This window comes from Pongo abelii, chromosome 9, assembly GCF_028885655.2.
Source record: "Pongo abelii isolate AG06213 chromosome 9, NHGRI_mPonAbe1-v2.0_pri, whole genome shotgun sequence".
In the NCBI taxonomy this organism is placed as follows: Eukaryota; Metazoa; Chordata; class Mammalia; order Primates; family Hominidae; genus Pongo; species Pongo abelii.
Window position 1 is genome coordinate 129,094,069 of NC_071994.2, and position 12,396 is coordinate 129,106,464.

At 41.8% G+C, this 12,396-nt stretch overlaps 1 protein-coding gene across 1 annotated transcript; it reads left to right on the forward strand.

Annotated features, from left to right (window-relative positions):
• The first annotated feature begins 3,277 nt into the window (after positions 1-3,277).
• PATE4 (prostate and testis expressed 4) lies at positions 3,278-10,179 on the forward strand. Its single transcript, XM_063711485.1, has 3 exons — positions 3,278-3,482; positions 7,956-8,072; positions 8,390-10,179. Exons 1-3 carry the CDS (start codon positions 3,425-3,427, stop codon positions 8,509-8,511), a joined length of 297 nt encoding a protein of 98 aa, XP_063567555.1. The 5' UTR covers positions 3,278-3,424; the 3' UTR covers positions 8,512-10,179.
• The last annotated feature ends 2,217 nt before the right edge of the window (positions 10,180-12,396 follow it).

Genomic DNA, 12,396 nt, shown 5'->3' on the forward strand with positions numbered 1-12,396 from the left:
CCTCACATGAACTCACAGAGTAAGAATTCACTTATTACCACAAGGTCAACATCAAGCCATTCATGAGGGATCCTCTCCCATGACCTAATGCCTCCTACCAGACCTCACCTCTAACACTGGGAATCACACTTCAACATGAGATTTGTAGGGGACAAACATCCAAACCATATCATCCTGTCCCTGGCCCCTCAAATCTCATGTCCTTCTCACATTGCAAAATACAATCATCTATTCCCAACAGTTTCCCAAAGTCTTAATTTTTCCAGCATCACTCAAAAATCTAAAGTTCAAAGTCTCATCTGATTCTCAAAGCAATTTCCTTCAATCTATGAGCTTATAAAATCAAACACAAGCTATTTACTTCCAAGATACAATGATGGTACAGGCATTGAGTAAACATTCCCATTCCAAAAGGGAAAAACTATCGCAAGAACAAAAAACCAAACACCGCATATTCTCACTCATAGGTGGGAATTGAACAATGAGAACACATGGACACAGGAAGGGGAACATCACACTTCGGGGACTGTTGTGGGGTGAGGGGAGGGGGGAGGGATAGCATTGGGAGATATACCTAATGCTAGATGACGAGTTGGTGGGTGCAGCGCACCAGCATGTCACATGTATACATATGTAACTTACCTGCACGTTGTGCACATGTACCATAGAGCCTAAAGTATAATAATAATAATAATAATAATAATAATAAAAAGAAAAAAAAAGAAATAAAAAAAAAAAAAAAGAAAAGGACAAGAGGCCCATCCAAGTCTGAAATCCAGCAAGGCAGTCATTAAATCTTAAAGTTCCAGAATAATTTCCCTTGGCTCCATGTCCCACATCCTGGGCATGCTGGTGTGAGAGGTGGGTTTGAGGCCTTGGGAATATCTGCCCCTAGGTTTTGCAAGGTGCAGCCTCTATGGCTATTCTCACAGATTGGAGTTGAGTAGCTGTGGCTTTTCCAGGCTCAAGATGCAAGCTGCCAGTGGCTCTACCATTCTGGGGTCTGGAGGGTGGTGGCCCCTTTCCACAGCCCCACTAGGCTGCTCTCCAGTCGAGACTCTTGTGGGGGCTCCAATACCACATTTTCCCTTGGCACTGTCCTCGTAGATCCTCTCTGTGGGGGCTGTACCCTTGAAGCAGGCTTCTTCCTGAGCACCCAGACTTTTCCATACATCCTCTGAAATTGAGGTGGAAGCTGCCAAGCCTCCTTCACTCTTGCATCCTGCACACCTGCAGGCTTAGCATCATGTGGAAGCTGCCAAAGCTTACAGCTTGAACCTTTCAGAGCAATGGCCCAAGCTGTACCAGAGCCCCTTTGAGCTGAAGCTGGAGCTGGAGTGGCCAGGATGTGAAAGCAGTGTCCCAACGCTGCACAGAGCAGAAGGGCCCTGGGCCTGGCCCCTGAAAACATTCTTTCCTCCTAGGTCTCTGAGCTTGTGATAAGAGGGGCTGCCTTGAGGATTTCTGAAATGCCTTCATGGCCTTTTTCCCATTGTCTTGGATATTATTAGCCAAGAGCTGTTATCCAATAATATATTATTACATAATAATAGCTATTATTGGATAACAGCTCTTGGCTCCCTTTTAGTCATGCAAATATATCTAGCAAGTAGTTCCTCCATAGGCCACTTGAATTCCTCTCCTGAAAACATTCATTCCTTCTCTGCCACATGTGAATTTTCCAAATTTTTATGCTCTACTTATTGATTTTTTGTTTTGTTTTGTTTTTTGACAGAGTCTTGCTCTGTCACCAGGCTGGAGTGCAGTGGTGCGATCTCAGCTCACTGCACCCTCCACCTCCTGGGTTCAAGTGATTCTCCTGCCTCAGCCTCCCGAGTAGCTGGGACTACAGGCATGCACCACACCCAGCTAATTTTTGTATTTTTAGTAGAAACGGGGTTTCACCATGTTGGCCAGAATGGTCTCAATCTCTTGACCTCGTGATCTGCCCTCCTTGGCCTCCCAAAGTGCTGGGATTACAGGCTTGAGCCACTGCACCCAGCCTCTACTTATCTTTTAAATGTAAGTTCCAACTTTAAGTTATTTCTTTCCTCCCATACATAATTGTGGGCTGTTAGAAGCAGCCATATCACATCCTGAACACTGTACTGCTTAGAAATGTCTTCTGCCAGATGCCCTAGGTCATCATTCTTAAGTTCAGTCTTCCACAAATTCCCAGGCCATGGACACAATGTAGCCAAGCTCTTTGCTAAGGCATAGCAATGGTGACTTTTGCTCCAGTTCCAAATAGCTTCCTCATTTTTATCTGAGAACTCCTCAGCCTGGCTTTAGCTATCCATATTTCTATCAGTATTTTGGTCACAACCACGTAACAAATTTCTAAGAAATTCCAACATTCCCCCATTTTCCTGTCTTCTAAGCCCTCTAAACTCTTCCAACCTCTGCCCATTACCCAGTTCCCAAGCTTCTTCAACATTTTCAGGTAACTTTATAGCAACACCCCACTTCTCAGTATCAATTTTCTGTTAGTGCATTTTTGCATCACTATAAAGATATACCAGAGACTAGGTAATTTGTAAAGAAGAGAGATTTAATTGGCTCACAGTTCCGCAGGCTGTACAGGAGGCATGGTGCTGGCATCTGCTCCTGGTGAGGGACTCAGGGAGCTTGCAATCATGGTGGAAGGCAAAAAAGGAGCTGGTGTATTACATGGCAAGAATGGGAGCAAGAGAGAGAAGGGAACAAGAGAGAGAAGGGAAGGGGAGGTTCCACACTCTTTTAAACAACCAGCTCTCACTTGAACTACCAGAGCAAGAACTCACTCATTACAATGAGGATGGCACCAAGCAATTCATGAGGGATCTGCCCCCATGACCCAAACAGCTCCCACCATGCCCCACCTCCAACATTATGAATTACATTTCCACATGAGATTTGGAGGGGACAAACATTCAAACCATATCCATCACACTCACACACACATGCAGACACATAGAGAAAAAAGGGTGAGTAGCGACTGTGGTCCCAGCTACACTGGAGGTTGAAGCAGGAGGATTGTGTAAACCAAAAAGTTTGAGGCTGCAATGAGCCCCTGCACTCCAGCCTGGGCAACAGAGTGAGACCCTGTCTCTTAAAAAAAAAAAAAGTGGGGAGAAGACAGATATGGGGCAGGGAAGTCAGAGGGAGGATGAAGAGTCAGGGGTGGAAATCTAATTCAACTTCAGCCAGAAGCATTCCCTGACACTGCTCACCAGCCTTCACTTTCCACATTAGCACAGATTTATGACTCCTTAAGAGAAGGCAGTGGGGCAAGGACAGTTCTGCCTCATGCCTTTATCAGGGACTCCTCCCTCCTTTCTATTTACTGGCTGTGATCGAACATCTAAGCTTTATAAAGCAAGCTAGTGGCTGTCCTTTCCCATACCTCACTCAGCACACCGTCTGTCACCCAAACAAGCATCCAATGAGGAAAATGAACACACTGCTCCTCATGAGCTTATCTCTTCTCTACCTCAAAGAGGGTAAGTTTGAACAATGCGGGTGGAGGGAGGCAACTTAGGGGTGCTGTTCTCTAAACCTCTACTCTCCAAGTCTCACTCACATGCTCCAGCTGAGACCTGAAGACTCAGTACAATCTGAGTTTCAGGATGTCAGAGAGATCGTATATAACACACTAATCCGGAAGAAAATGTACTGATTGCAGGGAAACAAGACAATTTTCTGACTTCATATTAATTGACTTTTCATCCATACTTATCTCATTTTGGACCCTTTCTTTCTTAATGTACTTTTCTCCTTTATTCTCTCCTACACTCTCCTAGTTTTCCTTTCCTCTGGCTACTTCTCAGTGTATTTTGTAGGATTCTTTATTCTACCTGATCATTAAACACTGGGATATCTCAAGGCTTTATACTATCCACTCAGACCCTCCTCTATATCAACTTATCCACTTCCATGGCTTCAATTACAATCTATATGCTGAAAATGCCCAGTTTTATATCCTAGCCAGATTTCTATTCTGAGCTTCAGTCTTTCATCAACAAACACCTCCTACACTTGGAAGTCACCCTTGAAATCTCCCTCTCCCTTAACATTCACTAAAAATTAGTGAATTATTCCTATGCTTTCTACCTATTAAATGTGCTTCAACTATGATTATATTTCTACCTTATATTTCTATTTTGCTACCTTTTGACACTTAGTAAGAAATAATAAACCATAAAAGAATTATAAGAAAATGTGACATAATTTGTTTATAAGCTTAGAAATGAGAAAGCCCTTTCTAACTATGACTCAAAATCCAGAGCTCTTAAAAGAAAAACTGACAAATTTGACACATGAAAATCAAAATATTCCTCATGGCAAAAATTAAAAATGTAACTCACATCAAACAAATGGCTAATATCCCTGATATGTAATGCCTCCTTTAAAAATATCAAAAAGGAAAAGGCCAACAACCTAATAGAAAAATGGGCAAAGTATGTAGATAGTTCACACAAAAGAAAATGAAAATGGCTATTAAACATATGAAAAGTGCTCAATCTCACTCATACTAAGAAAAATGCAAATTAAAAGAACACTGAAATACCATTTTTGACCTATCAGATTGGCAACATCCAGGAGTTTGATAAAATATTTGAGTATTAAAGTTGTGGTGAGACAAGAATTTTCCAAGCATTGATAGCAACAGAATAGTTACATCTCCTCTGGCAGGCAATTCAGCAATACCTATCAAAATTACAAAAGTGTTTACTTTTCATCCAGCAATTCTGCTTGCATGAAATTATCTTACAGATATACTCCCACACAAATGAAATATGTTCAGCATTATTTATTGCAGCAAATAATATCAAAAAGTGCAAATAACTTAAATTCTCATAAGAGACTGGTTAATTAAAGCATGGTACAGCACTACAGTGGAACACTATACACTTAGTATACATTATTCAAAATATCAAAGTGCAGAGTATGTATAGTATACTACCAATTATGAAAAGGGGGTAAAAAGATACATGTACATATTTATATTTGCTTGAATATACTGAAAATCAATCTAAAAGATACAAAAGAAATGAATAAAACTGGTTTCCTTTATTTGGCAGATGAAAACTGGATAACTAGCTGGCAAGAGTGGGAGATCAACTTTACACAACATTCTTTTTCTATTACTTACTATTTAGTCACATCAATATGCTACCTATTTTTAAATAATGCATTTTTAAAATGTTGAAATTGGAAATACTCAGAGGTTAAAGATCAAAGAGACAATTATTCAAAGAGCATTATCAGTGTACTGAGCAGCCTGCTCCCAACTCCCATGAGAGAGAGAAGCCTCATGAAAGTTGCTTCAGGGAGAAACTGATAGTGTCCTCTGGTGTTTGGAAGGCACAGTGAGCTTGAGGAACCTAAAGGTGCGAGGGAGCCTGAGGCTACAGCCCTGAAATGGTGGAACTGAAAGACAGCTGAGCTGCATTACATGCAAGCAGGGAGGATGTGCATACATTCCCCTGGATCTGATCTGGGCCATGCCATATCAAGCAAGTCAGGCTTGAGCTGTTTAAAGTTCTATCCAAGAGCGCTGTCTGGAGTAACAAGGTATTCTAGCAAGGTGTGGGACACTAGCTTCTTACAGCTGAGAGAAAATATAACCACCAGCTGCGGGAAATACACCACTCACGATACAGCAGTGGACTTGAATATTTTTGTGGGGGAAATCCTGAAGAACCCGCAAATGTTCTCCTGACTCAAGGAACTCAAGAAAATGAGTTCTCCTGGCTCAAGAAAATGAGTCAGCTTTTATTAAACACAAAGTCCAAGAGATTGGGTTTTAAGTAACTACCATAGACAAAAGATGATGGCACCAGAGCCAGTCCGATGACATCTTTCCTGTCCTTTACCTGTCCCCCTCCCTCTCACCAACTGAAATGGGTCAGAAACTATCACTCATAAGCCAGAGGTGAGTAGGAGGAAACCAAGAAGAGAAATAGAGAAAAAGTCAAAGCCACCCCCTCCTGCCCATTACAAACACCTAAGCAAGCCTGAGCTATGTGTCTGTGCATACGTGTGTGCATGTGGGTGGGTGTGCACATGTGTGTGCGTGTGGGTGGGTGTGCATGGGCGTGCATACAGGGAGAGTGGGTTGTTGGTGAGAAACATGGGCTTTTAATAGAGCTATTTTATTATTATTGCATGGCACTCGATGCATAAATTACTGAACCCAGATTATTCTTATGCCTGAAAGTGATGGCAAGACTTTTTTTTTTTTTCTAAAAGTACATAGACAAGTTAGGAGCCTTGCCTGAAATTACCTGCAGGACTAGGAGAACTAGCTTTAGAAGGAATACTCAAATGGGTAGTGGGCAGAAGAATAAAATTGTTTTCTGTTTGCCCATTTTAAGTCCCATGTTGACCTGCTAGATAAATGTAAATAGGATCAGATCACTTCCTTGCTTAAAATTTTTCAATAAATTCCCATTGCTCATGGATCAAAAACCATACTCATGTCTTTGGCCTAGGAGGGCTCAGGAAGTTGAATCTCTGCTCACCTGACCAGCCATGTCTCATAGCACAACCCACTCCATTCTGTGCCCCAGTTACATTAGCATTTTTGTCCCTCAGCAGACAAGCTTCTTTTCACTGCTGTTCCCTCTGCCTGAAATGTTCTTCACTGTGCCCATACCACAGCCACTTACCTGGCTCACTCTTATTTATCATCAGGCCTCACCTTACATCCCACTCCCCACAGAAACCTTCCTTGGCTCTCTAAAATACATTAGTTCTTCCCTCTTAAATGCTCTCATTGCAAGTTTAACTATTTCTTGATACTACAACACAATCGTACATAATTTGGAGGGGTTGTTTAATACCTGTCTCCCCAGCATGTATATAAACACTTGTTTATCTTTGCATTCCCAGCACCTAAAAAAATGTCCAGTATGTGGAACATGCTCAAAAACCAGCAACTAACATCATCCTTTCCCTCTAAATAAGAGGAAAAGAGAAGGATGTTCACTCTCACCACTTCAATTCAACATTGTTGAGTGAAGGAAAAAATGAATAAACTTTAGGGTTATGCAAAGGCAATTGGATTTATCATTAAGAGGTCGTTAGCAACAAGATAGTCTTGATGGAATAGTGAGAATGGAATTTAGAATGAAGAGATGCCACAAGACCATTTCCAAAATTGGACATAAATCAATAGCACTCAAGTCCTCCTGGGCTCCATATAAATTTGGATTCTATAACCTTGGAACATCTGAGATGAAGATTGAAATAATCTACTTTCCCCATCATCACCATCACTTAGTCCTTAAATCTAAAACACTCGTAGGCTCCAATGTCGTCTCCCTACCCTGCATCTCCTCTCCTCTTACTTCCTGGTCACAGGGACTCCCAGATCACCCCTCTCTCTGCCTGGTTGCAGTTATTCCCTGAAAAAAGAGAAAGGCCAGACCAAGCCAGATGGAGCTATCAGAGGGTGTAATCTCAGTCAGTCCACTCTAAACATGCCGTTTTCATTCCTACCTCTGTGTTCTCCCTCACTATGATCACCTATCTGGAACACCTTCTCTGCCCATCTCCTGCCCCCACCTCCCAAGTTTAACCTACATCTCAAGAGCCAGCTCAAGTCTTTAGCTAAAGTATTCCCCTGCTTTTCCAGCCCACAGTAATCTGCCTGTTGCTACACTCTTAATTGGCATCACAGGATTTATCTGGTTGACTATATATTATCTTTGCTGTTCTTTTATTATTTCACGTTTGTCTTGCCTTCAAATATAAATGGACCCTATTCAGGTCACAGAGACTGTGTCTTATCTTTTTTACCCACCTCCTAGCTTAACTTACAAACCTAAATTAATCAGGAATTCCACAAATACCAGCTAATGGAGTGAGTGGACTGTATAGTCAATATGCAACCTCTTACTGATGCTGAAAACTCACTTTCCCATTGTCCCACAATCCAGCCTGAATATTCTATTCTCTCCACCCTGCAGTTATAGGTCTGAAGTGTAATACCTGCATATACACAGAAGGATGGAAGTGTATGGCAGGCCAAGGCACTTGCATTGCAAAAGAAAATGAGTTATGTTCAACAACAGCCTATTTCAGGGGTAAGTGGGGCTCGTGAAGACTCCAAAATTGCCTGCAAAGAACCATCACTCTTGCTAGTGCCTGGAATAAAGAACTCGATATCATTCAGCTCTGCTAGGAGGTAAGGCAAGGAACAAAAGAGGGGGCAAGAAGGGATAATTTCCAACTTCACACTGTAGGGTTTAGTATCCAGAGCCAGTTACGGTGGCGATTGGGAACATGAACCCAGGAGCCGGGAAGGAGACCCAGTGTTAAGTGCTATTCCTCTTGGTGGTGAGTTTTAGTCACTGTTAAGGCAATCTCCTCCAGCATTTATAACAGGCTTCTTCATTTTTAGGAGACAAACATATGTACTCAACACATATGTGTAAGTACAAGTGCCGGGAAGAGGAGTTCTCCAAAAAAGGCCTGTTGAGAGTGACACTGTGCTGTGACAGAAACTTCTGTAACGTCTTCTAATGGAGCTTAGGAACTTGCAGAGGATCATCTGACCAAGATCCAGAATCAAGACCAACCAACATGAACTGTTTTATTTCCCACACCAAATTCCACAGTAGCCTAAGATCCCAGAGAGAGCTGCAGGGGCTGTCCTCATTGCAATGAAGGGGCTCCCCACACCCCACCTCCACCACTAGATCCCTAAAATCATGAGCATTGAAACAAAATCCTCCATGAGCTATACCTATTCTTTTGTCTTCTACTCCTGATTTCTGATTTCTATCCCTATGGTAGGCTAAATAATGGACCCCCAAATATTTCTACATCCTAATCTCTGGAACCTGTGAATGTTACCTTACATGGCAAAAGGGACTTTGAAAATGTGATTAAGGATCTTGAGAAGGGGAGGTTATCTTGCATTATCTGGGGGGGGGGGGGCCCTAAGTGGAATCAAAATGCAAAGTGCAATAAGATGCAAGTAAAGGGAGATATGACAAAGAAGAGGAAAAGATGATGTGATAATGGAAGCAGAGATTGGAGCCATGTGCTTTGAAGATGGAGGAATAGGCCATAAGCTAAAACTAGGAGGCCACTAGAAGCTGAAAAAGTCAAGGAAATAGGTTCTCCCCTCAGAGCCTCCAGAAACCAGCCCTGCCAACACCTTGATTTAAGCCCTGTAAGACTCATTTTGGATGTCTGGCCTCCAGAACTCTAAGGGGGTGTTGTTTTCAGCCACAAAGTGTGTATTGTTTTAAGCCACCAAGTTTGCAATAATTTATTATAGCAGCAATGGGAAACTAATACAATCCAAATAAACTTCTAGGAATTCAAATCACTGGTAAGCCTGAGTACCCAGGGGCCAGTCTAGGTGACAACAGTATCCACCACTCAGGGCTTACAGTGACCTGCAGGAAGAGAGGAATAACAGAGCACGTGCTATGAATAAATGTGGAGATCAATTTGTGGATTTTAAACTTCATGACATGCTGCAGCTAATTCTTTAGGTATATCTGTGGTAAATGGTGCCTTGCTATGTTCTGAAACAATCAAACATGATGTCCTAATAGCTCAATTTATCAGTTCCTCATTAGTTCGTATACTCACTGAAATTATTTTAGCAGCTAATGTCCCCGTATTAGTCTGTTTTCATGCTGCTGATAAGGACATACCCAAGACTGGGCAATTTACGAAAGAAAGGGGTTTATTGGACTTACAGTTCCACATGGCTGGGGAAGCCTCACAATCATGGCAGAAGGTAAAAGGCATGTCTCACATAGTGACAGACAAGAGAAGAGAGCTTGTGCAGGAAAACTCTCCCTTATAATAACCATCAGATCTCGTGAGACTTACTCACTATCACGAGAATAGCACAGGAAAAACCTGCCCCCATGATTCAATTACCTCCCACCGGTCCCTCCCACAACACGTGGGAATTCAAGATGAAATTTGGGTGGGGACACAGCCAAACCATATCAGTCCCCTTCTTAAAACTCTCCTCTCTTAGCTCCTATGACTGTACATTTGTAGTTCTCCCACCTCTCTGAAGAATCCTCTGTGAGGGTCTCTGGGGACTTTGTTTTGATTTGTTATTGTTTTTATGTTCAGTCTTTAACCTATGTGAAGCCACCTTTGTAATATTGCTTTAAGTAAAGGTCCAGTATTATTTTTCTCCATAGAATGAGTCAGATTTTTTAACACCATTGACTACAAAGTCTATCCTTTCTCCGTTCACTTGTGATACAATTTTTATCATTAATTATAAAGGAAAAAATCACTGTTTTCTCTACTATACTGTCTCACACACAACACTTCTGACATGAAATATGTGGGGTTTTCCACACCAACAAATTAACCAATCACCCAGTGCACACTGATTGAGTGCTCTAAAATTTAACTCAATTCTGACACTAATTGTCCAGAGTTAATTCCGACCCCACAAACAAAGGGCTCGGTCCTACAAACTGCCCCCCAACTGCAGATGCCAATCACAAATTGTGGGTCCTCAGGTTATGCACAACTTAGGTCCAAACTGGAAATTCCCACATTCCCCTCCTCAAGTTCAATAATTTGCTAGAACAGCTCACAAAACTGAGGAGATAATTTACAATTACAGATTTGTTGCAAAGGATATATTAAAGGATACAGATGCACAGCCAGATGAAAAGGTACATAGGGCAAGGTCTGGAAGGGTCCTGAGCACAGAAGCTTCTGTGCTTGTGGAGTTTGGAATGCACCACCCTTCCAGCACACAGATGTGCTCTTGTTCATCATGCAGGAGCTCCAAAAACCCTTTTAATTAATAATTTTTAATGGCGGTTTCATTGCATAGACATGATTGATTATTAATAAATGATTGGCCACTGGTGATTAATTCAGCCTCCAGTCCTCCCTTCTCCAGAGGTCGAGAGGGAGGGCTGAAAGTTCTAACCCTCTAATCACATGGTTGATTCCCCTGGCAACCAGCCCTTATTCTGTGATTATTTAAAGGCTTTCCAAAAATCACTTCAGTAATATAAAGTCAGGCATGGTTAAAGGATTTGTTGTAAGACATGCAAATGCTTCATGAACCAAGGACAAAATACCAAATATTACAACACAAGATGCTCCTATTGCTCTTATCACTTAGAAAATTACAAGAGTTTTAGGAGCTCCGTGCCAGGACGTGGACAAAAAGACCAAAATATACAGTTTACCCTTGAACGACATGCGGGTTAGGAGTGCTAACCCCTGCACAGTCAAAAATCCACATATAACTTTTGATGACCCAAAAACTTTACTAACAGCCTGCTATTGACTGGAAGCCTTACGGATAACATAAACAGCCAATCAATACTTATTTTGTACATTATAAGTATTATATACTATATTCTTACAATAAAGTAATCTAGGGAAAAGAAAATATTAAGAAAATCATAAGAAACAGAAAGTACACTTACTATTCATTAAGTGGAAGTCATCTTCGTAGAGGTCTTCATTCTCATTGTCTTTACATTGACTAGGCTGAAGAGGAAGTGGAAGAGGAGGGGTTGGTCTTGTCATCTCATGGGTGGCAGAGGCAGAAGAATCCACATATAAGGGGACTCACAGAGTTCAACCCTGTGTTGTTCCAGTATCAATTTTGTATTTATTATACCAAAGTATCATATACATACAAATATGTTTGTGTGTGGCCGTGTGAGTATATATAAAACTTTCCATTCTAGGTCGGGCGCAGTGGCTTATGCCTGTAATCCCAGCACGTTGGGAGGCCGAGGCAGGTGGATCATGAGGTTAGGAGATGGATACCATCCTGGCTAACACAGTGAAACCCCGTCTCTACTAAAAATTCAAAAAATTACCCAGGCATGGTGGCGGGTGCCTGTAGTCCCAGCTACTTGGGAGGCTGAGGCAGGAGAATGGCATGAACCAGGAGGCAGAGCCTGCAGTGAGCCAAGATCGTGCCACTGCACTCCAGCCTGGGCAACAGAGCAAGACTGTCTCAAAAAAAAAAACAACACTTTCCATTCTATTCCATTGTCTATTCATGCTATAGTCTGAATGTTTGTGTCCCACCAAAATTCATATGCAGAAACCTAATCCCCAGTGCAATAGCATTAAGAGGTAGGGCCCTTCAGAGATGATTATGTCATAAGGATGGGGCCCTAATGAATAGGATTGCTGTCCTTATGAAAGAGGCCAGAGAGAGCTTGTTTTCTCCTGCCACCATGTGAGGACACAGCAAAAAGGCATCATCTGGAAAGCAGAGGGTGAGCCCTCACCAAACATGTATCTGCTTGTACCTTAATCTTAAGTTTCCCAGCCCGCAATAAATGTATATTGTTTATAAATTACCCAGTATATGGTATTTTTCTGATAGCAGCCCAAACACACTAAGACAATTTGTTTTCGAATGAATACTATGCTATT